General features: G+C 46.4%; 1 protein-coding gene across 3 annotated transcripts in view; it reads right to left on the reverse strand.

The window, feature by feature from the left end:
• The window catches only part of OSBPL1A (oxysterol binding protein like 1A), a 1294449-nt gene that overhangs the window by 228284 nt on the left and 1043916 nt on the right, over window positions 1–22249 (reverse strand). For all 3 annotated transcript variants that reach the window (XM_069220031.1, XM_069220033.1, XM_069220032.1), the window contains 2 exons: window positions 20046–20153; window positions 19870–19959 (listed from right to left, as the gene is read on the reverse strand). In XM_069220031.1, coding sequence (XP_069076132.1) covers window positions 19870–19959; window positions 20046–20153 — 198 coding nt within the window. The remainder of the gene's footprint in view (window positions 1–19869; window positions 19960–20045; window positions 20154–22249) is intronic.

The following is a 22249-nucleotide window of genomic DNA, read 5'->3' on the forward strand; positions in this document are numbered from 1 at the left end:
AACAATCCGTTAATTGCCAGTGTTTTTGCCACTGCTGGAAGTGCAGTGCTGTTTTATGAGTTACGGATTGTGACAATGGTGGGTGCGATCTATCCATTGCGGTATCCACTACATAATTAAAGTCTCCTCCTATTAATGTAGTGCTAGTGAGAAGTGTGCTCATGATCAGTGATAATCTGTCTAGGAATTTTCCCTGTTCGTGATTTGGGGCGTATAGTCCCGCAAGAGTTACCTCTCTCCCGTCCAATCTACCAGATATCACTACGTATCTCCCCTCAGTGTTGATCAAGGTATGAAGAACCTGTAATGGAACGCTTGGTCTGATCCATATCAACACTCCCCTAGCAAATGCTGAGTGGTTAGTGGCGAATATTTGTCCCCTCCAGCGCTTTTTCAAGGCCTTGATCTCCTGCTCCAACAAGTGAGTTTCTTGTAAGATAGCTATGTGCACTCCCCTTCGTTTAAGTAAGCTGTGAACCTTGTACCTCTTGGACATGTTATTTAGGCCCCTGACATTCCATGTGATTATCTTGTATTCTGTGGTCATAGTTTAGGGAGGGGTGTGGAGGTGGTCCACTAACACCGCTCTATTACTACTACTGGACAAACCTATTGAGTTTCGTAATCTAAGGTGTGAACCGTTTGGGCTGTGAGATAGATGTGCCTGATAAACCCTGAAGACAACACAACCAAAATCAAACCCCCTTTGTAACTCCCTCTCCCCAGGACCGGTACCTACAACTCTCCCCGTCCAAACCATTACAACTATTGTAATCCTAATTATCAACCTATTGGAGGGAGGCGTGCCAGAGACCAAGAGACAGCGTCCCGGACTCTCCCCCAGGCCCGATTATATGTAATGTGCCGGTTAAGAAATTACATCTAGGTTCCTATAGCTCTATATTTACGGTAGGGTCTTATCAATGTCCCTAAACAGATTGAGGTTCCCCCACAATTGTCCGCTCACTTGCCAACTTGTTCTTTTAGCGAGGTCAGATAATCTCGTCCGCCGTTCCTGGGGAGATCAAAGGCAAGCTGATGAGAGTTTCCTGGGAGGATATTGAGGACTGTTCGCAGTTTGAGTCAACGTCTGATGTAGCATCTGGGGTCCGGCGTGTGTGGAAGTCTCCCCCGCTTAATGCTGCTGCTGTTTCAACCGCATCACGCATCTCCTGTTGTGATTGACGTTTCGATGGAGCCGCTTCTGTGGTCTTTTTCTGGGATCTGCTACGTTTCTTTCCGGGGTTTCTGAATGTCCGGTCGCGGGTTGCTCTGCAGTGGATGTTCAGCGATTCAAGCCATTCCATCGCCAGCTGAGGTGTGAGAAAGAAATGGGTTCTGTTATCATATTCCACTCAGAGTTTTGCCGGAAAGAGCATGGCATATTTTAAACCATGCTCACGCATGGTTCGTTTTACTGCGATGTAGGATGCCCTTTGCGCCTGTGTTTCTCTCGTAAAGTCTGGGAATATCATAACCTTTTGGCCATCCAATTGAATCTCTCCTAGCTGGCGGGATTGTGACAGTACGTAGTCTCTATCTTTGTGGTGGAGTAGTTTAGCGATTATTGGCCGTGGTCTGACTCCTGGTGGGGGTGGTCCACCAGGGATCCTGTGGGCACGTTCCACTGCAAAGAATGGTGAGAAGCCCTCTGATGCTATCGTGTCTCTGAGCCACTGTTCTAGGAATACTTCTATATTAGCTGCGGAGGCCTCCGCCCCCTCCGGAACCCCCACTAATCTGATGTTGTTCCGTCGTGCTCGGTTTTCTGCATCCTCCGCCCTTGCCTCCAATGTTTTCAGCAGGGTGGTCAGGTCTTTAATTTCTCAGGATGAGCCTTTGTGCCCCGCTAACACTCCTGTCAACGTGGTCTCGTGCAAACCCACCATTTTCTTTAATTTACGGTGGTCGTCTCGCAAAAGGGAAAGATCTGTGGTGAGGTTATCGATTTTACGCTCAAGCGCTTCCCGGGAATCTTTAATGGCCAGCAGCACAGTGTCCAGAGTTGTTTCTTGTTTTTCGTGCCGCGTTTGCGATTCTCTGGCGGGCGTTGGGGGTGGATTCTCAGTGTGCGAGGAGTCCCCCGCTGGTGATTTGTCTTGTTTTTTTGGTTTTACCATTGTAACAGGTCTCAGACGCTTCTCTTCACTTTTTGAGATCTTAGGTTGCTATTATGGCAGTATCTAAGCTTTGGGCCTGGATTGTGGCCCGAGGGCGCTGCCCTACACTGTATTCGCTGATGTTCCGTACTGTTGCTCTCGTCGTTAGTGGCAAAAGTGTCTGAGTCCTTTGCGCTCTTCAATGGATCGAGGGCCGCGGCTGTAGCTGGTTTCCTGCTCCGTCGCGGCCGCCATTTTATGTCGCGGCAGCCTCAAACTTGTCGGGGAGGAGTTTTTTTGGGGCGATCTCTGCCCCAAAGTGGAGCGCCGCGGTTCCTACTTGTGCTGTATATTCTCCGATCGCTTCTCTACAATTTTTAAGACCTCCGGTCGTTATTATGGCAGGATTTAAGCTCCGGGCCTGTATTGTGGCCTGAGGGCGCCACCTTACCCGCATTCGCTGATGTTCCGCTTCGTAATGTTATTCTCGCCGTTGGTGGTGAAGGTGTCTGAGCCCCTTGTGTTCCTCGATGGATGGCGTGAGGGTTCCCACCTCCACGAGACCCTTGTGTCCTCACAACCGAGGGCCGCTGCCGCAGCTAGCTCTCTGTTCTGTCGCGGCTGCCATTTTGGGATGCGGCAGCCGCAAAGTTTTCGGGGAGAGCTTTCCGGGTGATCTCTGCTACAGGGTGGGGTGCTGCAGTTCCTACTTGTGCTGTATATTCTCCGATCGCTTCTCTTCAATCCCCAAGACCTCCGGTCGCCACTATGGCAGGATTTAAACTTCGGCCTGGATTGTGGCCCAAAGGCCCCACGCTATGCCGCTTTCGCTGATGTTCCGCTTCATACTGTTGCTCTCGCCGTTTGTGGCGAAGGTGTCTGAGCCCCTCGTACCCTCCAACCAATGATGTGGGGGCCCTCACCTTCACGGTACCTTCGTACCTTCTCAGCTGCGGCTGCAGCGGGTTCACTGCTCTGTCGCAGCCGCCATTTTAGGTCACGGCAGCCGCAGAGTTGTCGGGGGGAGTTTTCTTGGTAAACTCTGCCCCAAAATGTATTGCCTCGGTCTCTACTCGTGCTGTATATTCTCCGATCACTTCTCTCCAACTTTTAAGACCTCCGGTCGTTATTATGGCAGGATTTAAGCTTCGGGCCTGGATTGTGGTCCGAGAGCGCCGCACTACGCGTGCAGCTCCATTGGTCCCAGTCCACGCCCCCCGTCAGGTATGATTTCAGCACATTTGTAGTGAACCCCAGCGAATGCAGGAGGTTCGTCGTCGTCTGAAGGTGGTTGACGAGAACCTGGGGTGTAGGAGCCTTCAACAGCCAGTCGTCGAGGTAGGGGAAGACTGAAATCCCTAACCAGCGCAGATGAGCTGCTACCACGGCCATCATCTTGGTGAACACCTGAAGGGCACTGGTGAGACTGAAGGGGAGCCCGGTAAACAAAGTGCTCATGGCCCACCTTGAACCGTAAATAGCACCTGTGGGTGGGCAGGGTGGAGATGTGAAAATATGCATCCTGCAAGTCCAACGCTACCATCCAGTCTCCTTGGTCTAGGGCAGTAGTTCCCAAACTGTGCGCCGCAGCACCCCGGTGCGCCACCAAAACTAGCCAGGGGCGCCACGGTTACAGTTGCTGAGTAGAGTCCATTAGTAATTCCACCGGCTTCTGGAGTGCTTGCGGGTGTGCTGTGTCTGACGCCCGCTAGGCGGCTCCCTTGACCAATTGGATGTTGGCCACAGCTCCCCATTACATGACTTTGTTTGGTGGTGCGGTGCGGTGTGGTGTGAGGGGAGATGTTAGGAGGTGGGCGTTGTAAACCCAGCCTTGGGAGTACTTCTATTTTAATCCTTGAAAATAATTGGGATGAAGGCATGGAGAATAGTGCGTGCAATACAAGGATGCGTCTGCTCTCTCTTTTCACAATATTTGGTGCGGGCCACGCAGTCACTGCATCTGTTTCCTGTTCACACGTTCTCAGCCTCGAGCTGGCAACATCCAGCCAAAACCAGCCAGCGGCACTGAGTTGCTGCAGCGCAGAGTTTGAGAACCACTGGGTTACGAGCTCATACCACACATTACTCATGTGAACGAATGGGCGATTAGTTCATATCCAATGATTAGCAGTGCCGGACAAAAAATGGATTTCATGAATCTGTTTTTCAAATGGAATCCGGTCCCATGCTAGGACTAAAGTGATAACACAAGTTGAGAGATAAAAATACCTGACTTTACTCCCTTTCCAGCAAGCCAAAAGACCTTTGGATAATTAATGCAGTCAAACTGAAATGTAAGAAACATCCACCATATTCTACCAAAGTGAAGTCCGTTAGCAAATTCAGGTGACTATTCCAGTTTGACTGCTAGATATGACATAACTTGTTTAGAATTCTACAACTCTTAAGTGGGCATTTGCATAGCTACCTAGAAGAGTGGAAGGAAGGATATACCTAGTATCACTGCTGGGATTTCAAAATTCCAGATTATGGGTATTTAGATACAAGGTTCAGAACACCATTGATGTGAAAACTTATAACGCAGCACCATTAATTATAACCCAAAAAGCACAAGCAATTGTAAATTGGCACAAGCAATTTATAAAAGCCAGGCATAACAGTGCCAAAGGTTTTCATAAATTCTGTTCGCATGACCTGCGTGCACCCATGTTCTTCACTAGGGTAGTGGTGGAGCAGTAGCAAATTACATTTTCTTTTGCATATAATACACATGGGTGATAAACTGAATATGATGTGATGATTAAAGGTACTTTTTAGAGGTAAACTAGCCCATCATGCACTCCAGTGTAAGTACTTAATAGAAAGCGGAATGATTTCCCATAGCCTGTGATGAGCGGGTTAAACTCTGGGTGGTATTGAGGTCCTTTCCATGGCAAATCTTCAAAATAAAGGGTACATCAATACATATGGAGATGGCTACGCCTTAAAGCCATATATATATTTTCCAGTGAACGTGGACACTGCACAGTTCTGCTAAATGGTCATCCACTACAAAAAAACTGAACAGAAAGTATTGAATCCGTGCATTAGTTTAAAAATGTGTACTCAATAGAGGCTGTATGCATGTTAAAATCGGACTACATATGGGCATGGTGGTGTGAAGCAATGCCAACCAACTGAGGAGTTTTACTTATTTCCGTGTCTCAGATTACACAGCGTATCTGGGGTGCTTTAGCTCAGGTTAGCCCATCAGATGTATTGATGGGTTACAATAGGAAACAACATCTCAGCTTCCCTCTTCCCCCATTTACAGACCCCGCAGCTAGCCTCTGCAGACGGAGGCTTTGCAATGAGTACTGTTACTTTGCACAGCCCATTTACAACGGCTGCACGCCTCTATGAAATTGTTGTGGAAGGCACATAGCTTTCGTTTGATATGAAGCAGCTGCTAAAGGCAGACCTCTACCCAAGGCATAGTGGACAGTTTGAGGAGGGTATCTGGTGCAAGAAATAAGCTGTGCATAATTCAGGCCTCTGCGGCACGGGGTGAGGGGCACTTCAGGGGACCCCATTTAGTTGAAGACTAATGAGCATATGCCATGTTCAGGTGGACTCTCTTCATAATCTGCAGGGGTCCCGTAATTTTGTGTTACCTCCTCATTAAAAGACGTAACACAAATTTCCCACCAGCTTCAGAGTGACCGGTACTCCGAAGGGTATATTTCTTTTCATGACTTGATTAGATCTAATGCACTCACATCGAGTAATAATTAAATCATTTAATCCTGTGTTTTGAAACACGTTTTCCATAGCATGTTGCTGCTTACTTTTCCAAGATCGCAAGCACAGAAGAAAGTTAAAAAGATCTTAAATTGTGCCATCGGTGCCTTTGGTCCAGTTAGTGAATCACGCAAATTCCTATTCCCTGCAATATGTAAACATATCGCCAATAACTGCATTTATTGCCATATTCCATAGTAAATTGCTGCTAAACACATTTTTTTTTATTAAAAACCATATTCTTCGATCTTCTTCAAAATGTCACTGTTTTGAAAAACAACATACATTATGTTAATTACAGATTCTGGCTAGCCATTCCGTGATTTGGTGTCTTATAGCGTCAGAACAGGCGCCATATTCATCTTTTTAGCAAATCGTTGGAAAAGGTAAAAACAATGTCACGTAACCATAAGTGAATCCGTGTACTGCACGCACGCTTGTAGTAGCATAACTTTGCACCATCCCTTCGTACTATAATATGTCTGAGATACTGCTCTGTTTGTAGAATGAAACAAAATATTTTAAAGAACACTTCATACTAGACGTTTTAAGAGGCAACAAGTGCACCACCTAGCGGGCATCAGACACAGCACACCCGGCAAGCACTCCAGAAGCTGGTAGAATCAGTGTTGCCAGATTGGGCGATTTCCCGCACAAATGGGCGATATTTTTCCCATTTGTGCGGGAAAACAACCCAATTGTGGGAGCCTGATTGTTGGGCTATTTTTAGCCCTGTGTGCGCAAAATTGTTTGCCGGGCGGCGCCGCCGGTGACACTGCCCCGGCCAGGCCCCACCCCGTGAGATAGGTGTCCTCCCCCGACTCCAGAGTCACGGCGCACACACAGCAGCAGCTGCGCCGTGCGCGCCGCGGCAGTACCTCACGGATCTCTCAGTGGGGCAGAGGGCCGTCAATCTAGTAGCGCACGAAAGCGCTACCAATTGACGGCCCCCTGGTGCGACACTGTGCGGCGCACATGGCACACAGCAGCCGCCAGCCGCGCAGCGCGCCCCACAGTGTTTAGCTGATGGGGGCAGAGGGCCGTCAATCTAGTAGCGCGCGAAAGCGCTACCAATTGATGGCCCTGCCAAGAAGTATTGTCCTGCCCCCGCGGCATTATTTAAAATGCCTGCGTGGGTGGGCGCCGCGAGGTGCAAGCGAGGAGCGAGTGAGTCAGTGTGTGGCCCACTGTTTACTCACTGGCTGCGCTGCGCACGTGGTGGTGTCCTCTGGTGTGTGGCTCTTCTCTTTTTGGGCCCTGCCGTGAGCCTCAGCCCTCAGCCTGCACAGGTGTGGCGCCCCCCCCCTTGGAAAAGTCTCTTTTGTTGTGCGCGTCAGCCTTGGACCCCGAATTAAAGCCAGCGCCCAGCCCCAGAGTGCGTGATTGGGGCCCGGTAGAGGGGAGACACCCCCCCTGGCCCCTTCCTGTTGTGTAGGTGCTACCTACGTACCCTACCTACACTGACGTGCAGCCAGTTGGTGCGCAGCTGCGTAAGACAAGGTAAGTGTCCTTCAATTTGTACCTTTGTGACTTGTTGTGAGTAGATGTATTCCTTATTTTTAATATTCAGGGACTAATTGTGGATTGAGAGTGCATAGGATCTAAAGCATGGCAGGATTGAATAAGAATGAGTGGCACAGCCAGTGCTTAATTTGTAAATAAAAACGTGCCGGTATCCACAGCTCTCCTCTTAAACATGCAGCTGCTGCAATTAAATGTGCAAACACGGAATACTAGGGCAGCGTAATCCTAAAGCCATGTTGGGCCTCTTTAGTCCATGTTAAGCCATTTCACCTCACTCCTGCAGCTTTCTGCTCTCTCCCTTTCTGGCGCTCTTTTTCATTTTTGCATTCCCCCGTCTTTCCCATATGTGTCTTTTGCTGGCAGTAAATGCTTGAGGCAGGAAAAAAGAGTGCCGTCCCTCAAAAATAAGTGCCAGTGCTCTGCACCGGAAACAACAAGCACAAATTAAGCACTGGGTGGAATCACATGAAGGTTGGTGATGACAAAGAGTTATTGTTTTCGTCTCGTAATGCAAGGGGGTTACCAGCTGAGTTGTGCAGTGTGTGCTTAGCAGGGCATTTAAATAAAAATAAATCTTTCAGTTTGGGTATTACTTAAACCATTTTATCTGAAACCTTTTTGCACGTTTGGTAGCAGTCTGTCTTATACTGCGATTAATGCAAGTTTAACCTAATGACTTACATTTGCACAACACACAATTCTCCATTGCAGCAGTGAAGATTTAATTCTGTGGCGTTTTGGTTACACACAGACCTTTCAGTGCATTAACTAATAAAGGTTTCTTAATATACAGTGATTACCTTAACTTTTTTATTTTAAGGCATGAGTTATGTATGTGGCTGCCTGAAAGAGAATATATATATATATATTTTATTTTTGCCACACGTTTAACCCCGCCCCATTGCATGCAGCATCACTGTTCCCATACTTTTTTAAATTAATTTTGAGCTGTGTGCTCAGCTGATTTATTCATTTATTGAAGAATAAGGGAGAGAAAGAAAAGAAAAGACCAGAGAAAGATACTTAGGGAAAGAGAGAGAGGGAAGGAAAACCAGCAAAACCTCTATCCCACACTTACCCGTACTATATTCTTTTTCCCCACACGCTTCCTGCGAGGTCCTGAGAGAGAGAGAGAGAGAGAGAGAGAGAAGAGAAAGAGGAAGAAGACGCGAGCTGTCCTCAAGAGGGAGAAGACGCAACGATCTATCAGCCATAAAAACCTTTCACATAAGACTGATTTCTATTCAACCAAATAAATCATACCTTTTAATATAAGGAAACCCGGGCAGTCTAGTCTTTATAACAACCATCCTCTTACACCCCTGTAAACCAATAAGGGCCACCTAGACTTTTTGCATGGTGTACCCCTACATAGGTACACTACATAAAAAGCCAGTTTTCTTTATTGGTGATTCTGTGGTGGGATACAAGACTTTGCATTTGCTTATGCCACTCTGTCAATTGTGGCTTTCCATTAAGAAAGCCAGAATTTACTTTAGTCAAAAATATTTTTGCAAATGTTTAGATTTTTTCCAAATTTTCTAATCTGAATTGTCTGGGCCTTGTGTTAAGTCTCCCCAGTTGTTTGCATTAGAAAGTTAAACAAGTGTACAAATTTGTTAGGCCTTAAAAAGTCTTTTAGATTTTTTTGACTATTTTCTAAAAAGACCCCAAATGGTCTTAATATCTTTGGCTCAGACGAAATCGTGCAGGAACTCAACCTGACTACTTATCTGAACTTAGCATTAAGCAGTTGAGGAACCTCTGTATAGCCAGCAAAATAAAGACTAGTTCAATCCTGGCACAAATACAGCCCCAGGACCTATTTGCAGGGGAGGAGGTGAACAGTGACCATGGAAGTGAGGACAGTTCTCCAGGAGACTGTCACTCAAAACTCACTAGGGAAGGTGATAAGGTACCTCCTCACATCTATCCTAAGAGTGTATCTGGAGTGCCTTCCCCTGATGGGAAGAGGAAAAGAGAAGAGATAGAGGATGAACAAGCAATTCTTGAGAGACTAGCCAGAAGACCAGTCCTTGAAGCCAAAGTCCTGGCTGTAGAAAAAGAGGGGGCTGAGATGGGTCTAGCACCCATGAGTGGTGGCAGCAACACATTAAATAGGGGGATAAGTAGCCTAAACTGCTTGACCACACTACCACAATTAGAGCAATAATGGTCAAATAAACTGTTTGCATGGTGTACCTTTACATCAGTCCACTACATTAAAAGCCAGCTCCCTACAGTAACGTTTACAGTGAGGAGGAGTTTTTAGGGGTCAAGAATAATTGGAGTTCGGACAGGGAAAGGATTTTTGGGGGGTTCAGAGAAGGGTGGCGTGTAGGGTGGTGAGGTTTTTTTTAGGGTTCGCAGGTGAGTGGTGTTTAGGTGTGTGAAGTTTTTTGATTTCATGGATGGGTGGAGGGTAAGGCTATTGAGCAGTTTTAGGGTTCATAGATGGACAAAGTTCAGGGCCGGTGAGGGTTTCTAAGGTTCAATTATGGGTAGCGTTTGGGGTGATGATGAGTTTTTAGGGTTGTAGGAAGGTAGCCTCTTTCTAGCCTTGTTACCCCCACTTTTGGCCTGTTTGTGAGTATATGTCAGGGTGTTTTTACTGTCTCACTGGGATCCTGCTAGCCAGGGCCCCAGTGCTCATAGTGGAAACCCTATGTTGTCAGTGTGTTTGATATGTGTCACTGGGATCCTGCTAGCCAGGACCCCAGTGCTCATAAGTTTGTGGCCTGTATGTGTTCCCTGTGTGGAGCCTAACTGTATCACTGAGGCTCTGCTAACCAGAACCTCAGTGTTTATGCTCTCTCTGCTTTTAAAATCGTCACTGCAGGCTAGTGACTAATTTTACCAATTCTGATTGGCACTCTGGAACACCCTTATTATTCCCTAGTACACGGTACCTAGGTACCCAGGGTATTGGGGTTCCAGGAGATCACTATGGGCTGCAGCATTTTTTTTGCCACCCATAGGAAGCTCAGACAATTCTTACACAGGACTGCTACTGCAGCCTGAGTGAAACAACGTCCACGTTATTTCACAGCCATGTTACACTGCACTTAAGTAACTTATAAGTCACCTATATGTCTAACCCTCTCTTAGTGAAGGTTAGGTGCAAAGTTACTAAGTGTGAGGGCACCCTGGCACTAGCCAAGGTGCCCCCACATTGTTCAGGGCAATTTCCCCGGACTTTGTGAGTGCGGGGACATCATTACACGCGTGAACTACATATAGGTCAATACCTATGTGTAACTTCACAATGGTAACTCCGAACATGGCCATGTAACATGTCTAGGATCATGGAATTGTCCCCCCAATACCATTCTGGTATTGGGGGGACAATTCCATGCATCCGCGGGACTCCAGCATGGACCCCGGGTACTGCCAAACTAGCTCTCTGGGGGTTTCTCTGCAGCTACCGCTGCTGCCAACCCTCAGATGGGTTTCTGCCCTCCTTGGGTCTGGGCAGCCCAGTCTCAGGAAGGCAGAACAAAGGATTTCCTCTGAGAGAGGGTGTTACACCCTCTCCCTTTGGAAATAGGTGTTAAGGGCTGGGGAGGAGTAGCCTCCCCCAGCCTCTGGAAAGGCTTTGAAGGGCACAGATGGTGCCCTCCTTGCATAAGCCAGTCTACACCGGTTCAGGGAGTCCCCAGCCCCTGCTCTGGCGCGAAACTGGACAAAGGAAAGGGTAGTGACCACTCCCCTGTCCATAACCACCCAAGGTGGTGCCCAGAGCTCCTCCAGTGTGTCCCAGACCTCTGCCATCTTCAATGCAGAGGTGTGAGGGCACAAGGGAGACCTCTGAATGGCCAGTGCCAGCAGGTGACGTCAGAGACCCCTCCTGATAGGCTCTTACCTGGTTAGGTAGCCAATCCTCCTCTGAGGGCTATTTAGGGTCTCTCCTGTGGGTTTCTCACCAGATAACGAATGCAAGAGCTCCCCATAGTTCCTCTGCACTTCTCTCTTTGACTTCTGCCAAGGATCGACCGCTGACTACTCCAGGACGCCTGCATAACCGCAACAAAGTAGCAAGAAGATTACCAGCAACTTTGTAGCACCTCATCCTGACAGCTTTCTCGACTTTTTCCTGGTGGTGCATGTTCTGAGGGCTGTCTGCCTTCACCCTGCACTGGAAGCCAAGAAGAAATCTCCTGTGGGTCGATGGAATCTTCCCCCTGCCAACGCAGGCACCAAACTTCTGCATCACCGGTCCTCTGGGTCCCCTCTCATCTTGACGAGCCTGGTCCCTGAAACTTTGGTGGAGGTAAGTCCTTGCCTCCCCATGCCAGACAGTAATCCTGTGTACTGCGGGAACTGCAACTGCTAGGGCTTCTGTGCACTTTTCAAGACTTCCTTTGTGCACAGCACAGCCCAGGTCCCCAGCACTCCGTACTGGATTGCCCAACTCGCTGAGTTGGACTCCGACTTCATGAGACCCTCTTTTGTTGTGCTGAGATAACCATTGTGCTCATATCTTCTGAACGCCTGTTCAGGTGCTTCCTGCTTCTGCATGGGCTCTCTGTGTTGCTGAGTGCCCCCTCTGTATCCTCCTCCAAGGGGCGACCTCCTGGTCCTTCCTGGGCCCCGGCAGCACCCAAAATCCTCGACAGCGCCTCTTGCAGCTAGCAAGGCTTGTTTGCGGTCTTTCAACGTGGAAACAACTCTGCATCCTCCAGCACGCCATGGGACATCTTCTGTCCAAAGGGGAAGTTCCTGGCACCTTCCGTTGTTGCAGAATCTTCGGCTTCTTCCACCTGGAGGCAGCCCTTTTGCACCTTCATCCAGGGTTTAGTGGGCTCCTGCCCCCCTTGGACACTTGTGTGACTCTTGGACTTGGTCCCCTTCCTTTGCAGGTCCTCAGGTCCAGGAATCCGTCTTCAGTACGTTGCAGTCAGTTGTTGTCTTTGCAGAATCCCCTATCTCGACTTTACTGTCTTTCTGGGGTAGTAGGGTAACTTTACTCCTACTTTTCAGGGTCTTGGGGTGGGGTATCTTGGACACCCTTAGTGTTTTCTTACACTCCCAGCGACCCTCTACACACTACACTAGGCCTGGGGTCCATTCGTGGTTCGCATTCCACTTTTGGAGTATATGGTTTGTGTTTCCCCTAGGCCTATTGTGTCCTATTGCATTCTATTGTGTTCTACAGTGTTTGCACTACTTTTCTAACTGTTTACTTACATGATTTTGGTTTGTGTCTATATTTTGTGTATATTACTTACTTCCTAAGGGACTATATCCTCTGAGATACTTTTGGCATATTGTCACTAAAATAAAGTACCTTTATTTTTGGTAACTCTCAGTATTGTGTTTCTTATGATATAGTGCTATATGATATAAATGGTATAGTAGGAACTTTGCATTTCTCCTAGTTCAGCCTAAGCTGCTCTGCTATAGCTACCTCTATCAGCCTAAGCTGCTAGTACACTACTAATCTACTAATAAGGGATAACTGGACCTGGCACAAGGTGTAAGTACCACAAGGTACCCACTATAACCCAGGCCAGCCTCCTACAAGGGTATGGAGTGGAGTTTAGGGTGGTAAGAGATTTTAAGGACTGAGGGATGGGTGGAGTTTAGATGTACAAAGGGGTTTTTACGGTTCAGGGGTAAGTAGTTTAGGGTGATGAGGAGTTCTTAAGTTCATGGATTGCTGCGGTTAAGGGCAGTGTGGATTATTTTGGATTAATGGATTGGTGGAGTTTGGGTGTGCTGAGGGGCTTTAAGTGGCATGGAATGAGTAGGGTTTTGGCACAGAAATTGGATTTTTTGGGGGTTCAGAAATTGGTGGAGTTAGGGTTAGTGAGTCATTTTATGGGTCAGGAATGGTGAAAGTTTGGGGTAGAAAGGGCTTTTAGGTTTCATGGATGAGTGTAGTTTGGGTGCAGTATGGGATTTTAGTGGCCAGAGATTGATGATGTTTAGGGGGTTGTGAGGGGTCAGCAATGGATGGTGTTCGCGGGGATGTATGAGGGAACCACGCATGCCATTACAAAGCAGTCCTTACAATGCATGCCTTTCCCACACAAATTGTTACCTTGCATATGCCTTTACAACTAATTTTCATTGTATAGGCAAAAATGGTAAAGGAATATGCTTGGTAAAAACTTTAAAGGTAAGTAGAATATATATATATATATATATATATATATATATATATATATATATATATATATATATATATATATATATATATATATATATATATCCACAACCCCTAAACCTATATCCACCCTAAACTCTAAAAATACCCTTGCCACCTTTAAACCCACGCCCACCCTAAACCCTAAAAAATACCCTTGCCACTGAAAAACCGATACCCACCCTAAACCCTAAAAATTCCCTTTCCACCCAAAAGCCCCATACCTTAAACCCTAAAAATGCCCTTGCTACCAAAAAAAACATACCCATGGTAAACCCTGAAAATGCCCTTGCCATCAAAAAAACCCATGCCCACCCTAAACCCTAAAAATACCCTTGCCACTCAGAACCCATACCCTAAAAAATACCCTAGCCGACCAAAAACCCACATCACCCTAAACCCTAAAAATACCCTTGCTACCCAAAAAACCCATAACCACCGTAAATCCTAAAAATACCCTTGGCACCCAAAAACCCTTATCCACCCTAAAAATGCCCTTGCCCTAAAATGTTGTTGTAAAGGAATATTCGGGGTAAAAATCTGTATGGTAAAGACGCATGTGTTGTAATGGATGTGTAGTAATGGTATTGCGTGGTTGCAGCTGTGTTGTAAATGATGTTTACCGGTGGTGATTGGGCAGCTAAGTAAAGGCACCAGAAGTAATTGTATGATAGTGTAAAAGATATAAATATGAAAGAACGTCCCTTGAAGTAAAGCACTGAAATAGATATATCCGACAAAACTGTTTCAGAAAGTAAGACCTGCCACCATTGCATTTACACTGAAAAAAATAAGCATTCAAAAGCTAATTTCAACCAAAAAGACTTTCTATGTATCAGTTTCTGCGGAAAGGTAAATGCCATTCATTCTGAAAATTTCCATTAAACCGTTTAGATGAAATGGTTTCTCAGTAACGGTATTCCCTGAAATCGGTTTTCTATGTAATCGCATGCAACTGTAACTTTTCATCCAAACTTCAATGATCATGTCAATTAGAGAATGGCAGAGTTGGGGAACATCTAGCTCCCTGATAAACAAACAATGATAACGCCAGTAGGTGTTTCTATAATTTAACGCATATGACAGATCCCGTTTAGAGGCCACTGTATAGACAGGGGCTACTGGTCCCCAACTGTGGTGGTAGAGAGTGTATGTCACTGTTATTTAGAAAAAAAAGGGAAGTACAGAAAAACCATGCGCATAAGGTATCAGGGCATTTTGCACTCCCAGAACAACAAGTTCCAAAGATCTGGTCAGAATAGCATACAAGAAGATCACTAAAATAATCCTATACAGAGTGGGCACATTCTGATGTCTTTTGTTTGGCTCCATTTAGTACAGAACCTGCCTAATAAACTATTTACCAAAGAACCTTGATTAATTGACTTTGGGAGGGTTTTTGTGGGTGGAGAACATCCATCCAAACGACCATCTACAAAAGCTTCCCTTTGAAGGGATTTTTATGTTTGTTGAACAGGGTCCATTAACGTATCAGAAACATAGGGATGCAGGATTAGAAAGGACAGGTTAGTTCTTAGAATATAACAATTGATCTCCTGTAATAACCCAAGAAAGGAGGAAAAATATATTTCCCTTTATAAGGGTCAATACTGGTGCGATTGCACATGATCAATACAATGAGCAGGAAATTCGGAGATGAGGACAGTTTTAAATACATCCAGGGTATCAGATACCGTTTGAGGGGGAGAGGGGCACAGGGCTGACAGGGGCACTGGACCTCAGATGTGGTGGGTGAAGTTAAGAAATGTGTCAGTGATGTTCTGGGGATGATCTTTCCATATCTCTGCAAACTGGGCCAAGTACAATCCTTTCAGCACTTGGGGCTCAGGGTAGCAAGTGTGGCGGGCAAGAGCTTAGAACTCAACAATCAACCAAAATACAAAATGTTTTCCTGTCAAGAGTTAGACGTTGAGTAAAGAAAAGTACTTTAATCATGATACTGGTACTTAATACTTCTCAGTGCAATTAGAAGAAAGGAATACAGGATTAACCCCTGCTTTTGATTCTAGACGCAACAGTCTTGCATGCCCACCCCAGCGTACGGAATTCCCAAGTGCCTGTGAACTCTGGTGTTTAATTGGAGAAACAGCAGTTGCTAGGCTCAGGTGCAACCAATCATCCCCAAGGTGCATATGCACCCAAAAGATCAGTTTCTGTTTTCCCCCAATGAAATAATCAAATTGAAAAAGGCTTATTTCACAATGCAGGCTTCTGCCTGCTTTTCATTCTCTCTTTCACACTCAGTACATATGCCCCAAAGTTAACTGCCTTTGGCAGCTGCAGTCTAGACTTGACGGACCCATTCAATGGTCTCGCTCCTGCGGCTTCAGACAGTCATGGTGCTGACCTCACTGAGAACTTGAAGACTTTGAGGGCTCTTGGTGCTGCGGCCTCCTCTGGCAACGTACCACCCGCTGTGGTCACACTGTAGTCCTTCAAGTACTATAAGGGGCACTCTCTTCCATGGTCAAGAAGAACTTGGAACTGGAACCAAATGGGGTGGGTTTGATTCCACTTCTATACCCGATATTCCAGAAAGGGGATGATGATCATCTGTCTAACGTCTCAGAACCGGGTTGGGTTGGTCTCTTTCAAATATTACTTTTAAGTTGCTCTCCAGACTCAGGCTTTGTGCATGCAAAGGGTTAACTCTCACAGCATGTAGGGATGGGGCTGAATGCAAGCAGGAGTATCCAAATCATGGATGCAATGAAGTGTGAGTTATCTGTGTGGGAAACTGGCACCTTGACGCAGTACGTCCCTCCACTTTTTGCCTGGTTTCTGGATGAAACTTAGACTGCAGTGCGCTGGGATCCTGCTAACCAGGTTCCCAGTGCCAGTGTTCTTTCCCTAAAATTCCAAAGGTAAATGGTAGCACCTTTAGTTGCCACTATAAGTCCCTAGTAAATGGTACTCAGGTACCCAGGGCATGAGGTACTAGCTGTAGGCTGCAGAGGGCAGCTGCACTGATTGTCCCTCTCTCTAGGGCCATGCAGCCAGATGCACCCAGCACTGCCATAGCAGGCTGAATGTCCTGGTGCAATCCTCAAATTAAAACTCAACATGGTGCACTGTCTGTGTGCCCTGTCCACTATACACTGCATACCATATAGGTAAGTCACCCCTCTGGCAAGCCTTTCAGCCCTAAGACAGGGTGCACTATTGGATGTGAGGGCATAGCTGCATTAGCAATATGCCTCCACTGTGTCCTTGCCAAACCTGGGACATAGTGAGTAAACAGAGCAGCTATTTTAAATGCATGTGCTGGACACTGATCAATACGAGTTTTACAACTGCATGATAGCCACTCTGTTTGGTGTCAAACAACTCAGAATGATAAATCCAAACTAGTACCAGTACTGGATTTATTATAAAATGTACCCAGGGGTCACCTTAGAGATGCCCCCTGAAAAAGTTAACTACCCTGGCATGGTTGTTGACTGGTTCTATCCAGCCTGCCACCTCCAGACACTCAACCTACAAACCTTGGGGGAGAGCCCTGTCTCCATGGTTTGTAGAACAATGCCCTTCCTGGGTGGAGGTGCTAACACCCCCCCCCCTCTGGATTGTGCACTGCCCTGCTGGTAAGCTTTAAAGGGCTTACCACCCTTGAAAGTCGACCCCCAGGCCTGAAGCTAGCAGCAGATGGCCTCCCCTTTTAAAACCCCCACTTTTGATGGGAGCAAAGGGTAGGAGGAGTGGTCCTGCCTGGCGTGCACCACCCCTAAGGTGTTGTCTGTGAGGTGGACACGCCATTTCATTTTCTCCCATCTTAGATGAAAGGAAAATAGCTAATCAGGGATAGAGAAGTGACCCTTCCCACAGGAAGTGGTCACTATAGTGGGTGTAGCCACCCAAAAGGTAAGTGTTGCATTGGACACTACCAGGTTCCCCCTAAAACACCCATTAAAATCAGTATTTAGTGGGCACCCCTAGACCAGATGATGAGATTCAAAGGACACAAAGAAGACTAGCACCAAGGCACGAGAACTGTAGACCTGCTGCACAACCAAAAGGTGCCAAACCCTGCCTGCTGCACCCAGGACCCGATAATCGCCGCTGAGGAGCTGCTGGACAACTGGACTCACCTCAACAAAACCCAGAGGACCTTCAGACTTCACTAGTTGCCCAAGAACTCCCTCCTGAGTGGAGGTACCACTCTGCAACAAAGAAGAAACCAGCAACCCAGTGACGGTCACTTTACTGACCGGCCGCTAATTCCCGAACCCGAAGTCTGAGCCAGACCGGACAACACACCAATGACCACCAGGACAAACTCTGCAAGTGTGCCAAGTTTGGTGGCACTACACCCTCCAGCGGCTGAACCGTACCAAAACCCTGGGAACTGGTCAGCTGACATCAGACACCAGGAAAACCAGTAGATGATGATATTCAAAGGACACAAAGAAGACAAGCACCAAGGCATGAGAACTGTGGACCTGCTGCACAATGAAAAGGCGCCAAACCTTGCCTGCTGCACCCAGGACCCGACAATCGCCTCTGAGGAGCTGCTGGACAACTGGACTGACCTCAAGAAACCCAGAGGACTTCCAGGCTTCACTTATCACCCAAGAACTCACTCCTGAGTGGAGGTACCACTCTGCAACAGAGAAGAAACCAGCAACCCAGTGAGGGTCACTTCACTGATCAGCTGCTAACTCCTGAACACGAAGTACTGGTCAGCTGACATCAGACACCAGGAAAACCAGCCCACCGGGGTTGAAAAAGGACCAGGAGGAAGCCCCAGTCGAGGAACTTCAGGAACATCCCAGATCTCCAGCTAGAGTGCCCCCGTTGTCCTGCAAGGGAGTCTTAAAGCGACTTACCTCAAGGTCCCAAGGGCATCTATGTGCACAGCTCCTGGTTCCCCATTTCGCTCTGCACCTGGCCGCCCTGTGCCCTGCAACAAAGAACCTGCTGTGCCCTAAAGGTCCCTCACCCCTTGCAACCTCGGCAATCCAAGGAGAGCCCAGGGAACCACCTCTAAACTTTTCCAAGTGGTCCGTCGCAGTGGCACTCGGCACCAGCTTCAGAGACTTTCCATCACTGCTCCCGCCGGAACCAGGAGCCATCCAAACTTCTCCAGCTAGCACAGTGTGCCCACCGATGACCTCGACCAACCTGCAAAAGAAGAACTTGGTAACTCAACAGTACGATTTTATATGTATTTTTAAAGGTGACTTTCCATTGATTCCTATGGTGCGCAATTACACACAAAAATACTATTTTTATAAAACTTTAAAAATCCATATCTCATGTAGTACTTAACTTTTGAAATTGGTCTTAAAAATTGTACAAAATTCTGAAGTATTTTTATAAATTGGTCTCAAGTTATTCCTTCGAATGTGTGAGTTGCATGATTGATATTGTGAGTACAACAAATGCTTTGCACTTCTCCAAGATTGGCCTAACTGCTCGACCAAGCTACCATAAAATTTTACCTCTGTAAACAAATGTGTGGGTCCAGGGTTGCCTGGACCCCGTGCACAGTGTGCCTAGTTTTGCACACTACATAGAGGGCCAGCCCCTACAATCGACACTTGGCTGCCATCACCTTCTTGAAGCAGTAATCAGTGACCGACAAAAGAGCAGGCCTTTGCCTTAACATTTCCTCACCTTGGCTAACCAAGATTGCTGAACCACCTCTTCCTCATCTACCAAATGACACTGCTAATGAAGAACTAATATTGCTACCAAGGACTCAAAGAATTTCTAAAGGTAGCCCGGTCTCTGTCCTCTTCACTTCAGTGCCCATGTCCACCCTCCAACTACAGGAACATAGACAATACATTTCCATTACCTGAGGAAGCTTCCACATACTTCATCTTGTGCCATGCTAACCCAGGGGCATTCAAAATTAATCCCACTTGCCTCCAGTACTCAGAGGCCCACAGCACACAGGGCCCTATACTATAATACATGTTCTACATGGGGAATATACATATGAACACATTTGACATGCACATTCAATGTCACTGCAAGGTTCTGGGTTTCATGTAACAGCAGAACTTTACACAAGAGGGGTCAGTAGAGCCTAGCTACACTGAAACCCATTAGCATAATGCTCACATTGTTCACATTTCACAGTGTGTCAAAACGGACGATAAATGTTATATTATCAATAAGTTTTTAATATAAGTACACATTCAACTAGTATGCCCTTATACTCCAAAAACAAATGTATCAAACTGTCCAACCTCTCAAACACTTATATCCCAAATTCATAAGCACTTATTCAACTAAAGGACATAACTCTAATTTAAAGAAAATCACCTATTTCAGATATCATTGCAGGTATCTGTCAATTAGGCATTTAAAACAGTTGAAGATACTTGCCTTTTGTCTTGAATATAGCCTTCTACTTTGTGTAGCTCCTTTCCAAAAAGACCACATGGCTTGAAGTTTAAAATGCACTTCTCTCCAGTTCTGAAAAAAGATATAACCCAGATTACCTCTGGGCTCAAGAAAAAAGACTGTGAATTAAAGTATTACAACCAAAAACAGACACTCACTTATGATTGGTTATTTCTACGTTGCCATATTGCTCAATCCAGAGTTTACCCACAATGATGTTATGTACACAGCAGGTCGGATTGGACCACGTGTAGGCTTCATTGTGCCTGTGAAGCAACACAACAACTATTAAAACTATTAATCTTTAAAACAAAGAAAATAAGTTCACCATCATACCTCTTATCGAACATTACAAGGCAACCCAACATTATTGACAGCACCATGTGGCTTTAGAAAATAGTTTGTAGTATAGACAAGTAGTTCAACTTTTTATGTAGTAAGAACAATTGTATAAACTTTTTTGTGCACAACAATAAAACAACAAAAAAAACAAAAATTACCACCTCTCTGGGAGGCGCAGAGCTAGCAAAGGATGGCCTTTCCACTCCAAAAAAGCTACATGTTATAGTGCAAAATAATTCTAAAAGAACCCCATGATAAAATATATAGTTTGGAAGAACAAGTTACTTACCTTCGGTAATACCTTATCTTATCTTGTAGAGATTATATCTAGCTCCAAAATCTTACACTTTAGAATTATCAACAGCATCAGACTGGATCCGAAGATCTTTTTGTAAGCAGTACACCTGCATGCCGGTAGGTGGCATTGTTCAGCTTTGCGTGCGTTGTCGGCATCATACACACAGGATGTGACATCTGCCGCACCTATATAGGCTCCACCCAGGTGCTTTGACGTTTGTTTATTTTCACAACTTTTCCCTCCAGAAGTGAGAAGTCATGAAGAAGACTGACCACTGGTGTGAATAACTAGGGCACTGAAAAGGACACAGTCCTAACACTAGAAATCAGCTTACAGAGCGGGGGCGATGGGTGGGTCGGTAAGGAATCTGCAGCTAGATACTGTCTCTCCCAGATAAGGCGTTACCAAAGGCAAGTAACTTGTTCATCTGATGGAGACTTCCAGCTGCAGAGTCCTTACCTTAAAGCAGATACCCAAGCAATACCTTCCCCGGAGGTGGGTCTGCAGACTAATTTTAGGCCATGAAGTCCTGCAGGACTGAACAGACAAAAAGGCCCATCACAATGTACCTGACTTTCCTGGCAGTAATGTTTAGTAAATGTGTGCAGGGAGACCCATGTTGCTGCCTGGCAGATATCCCGGACTGGAACTCTGCATGATAATGCAATGGTCGTAGCTTTGGCTATGGTGGAATGAGCGCACAACCCCTCAGGGGGATTCTTCTTGGCCAATGTGTAGCAGATTTTAATGCAGAGCAAGACTCATTTGGAGATGGTCATGTGCAGTCAAGGTAGAACACCAACACTTGTTTGGGGTCTAGGTGATGGAAACGCTTCTCATCCTTGGAGGGGTTAGGTGGAAAGTAGGTAAAGTAATGGACTGACCTACATAAAAAGGCATGGCTACCTTTGGAAGAAAGGAGGCCCACATGCAAAGCACCACTTTGTCAGGATGTATGGATAAGTAAGGCAGGTTAGATGACAAGGCCTGCAGCTTGTTAACGCAGCAGGCAGGTGTTATGGTCATGAGGAAAGCTTTTTCGATAGTGAATAACTACAGGAGATAGTTGTGAAGTGGCTCAAAAGGAGCGCACATTAAGAATGTGAGAAATATATTTAAGTCCAACTGAGGCATGATTAAAGGAGAAGATGGGAAAAGACGAACCAAACCTTTGCAGAAATAAGGCATTTGATAGTGCCCATAGCAGAGTCATGCCAGGCAAGAGATAAAATAAAGAGCATAACTTGAGGAGGAGGGGCACAAAGGGGGTCAGCATTTCTGTCATAAAACCAAGCCATACATTTCTTCCACCGGCAAGCATACACCGTGTTAGTGGGGAAACAGCTGGGTGCCAAAATAACATCACAAACTTCAGGAGGAAGGTCAAAGGCTGTCAACTGTTGCTGCTTAATCTCAACGCAAGAAGGTGGAGACGACAGGTTGAGGTGGAGAACCTTCCCCTGCTGCAACAGAAGATCCTCCCGAAGGGGCAGCCTTATCGGAGGATCGATGGCTATGCTCAGTAGCTCAGGATACCAGACTCTCTGTGCCCAGTCTGAAGCTGCCAGAAAAACTTGGGCCCGTCGTTCTAGACCTTCTTAAGAACTCTGGGCAGAAGTGGTATGAGCAGAAAGGCATACATGAGGCCTGAGCTCCACTCCAGATGAAAAGCAACTTAGGCGAGAGCCACCTTGGAAATGACAGCGTGCAAAACTGCTGACA

This window comes from Pleurodeles waltl, chromosome 2_2, assembly GCF_031143425.1.
Source record: "Pleurodeles waltl isolate 20211129_DDA chromosome 2_2, aPleWal1.hap1.20221129, whole genome shotgun sequence".
Classification (NCBI taxonomy): domain Eukaryota; kingdom Metazoa; phylum Chordata; class Amphibia; order Caudata; family Salamandridae; genus Pleurodeles; species Pleurodeles waltl.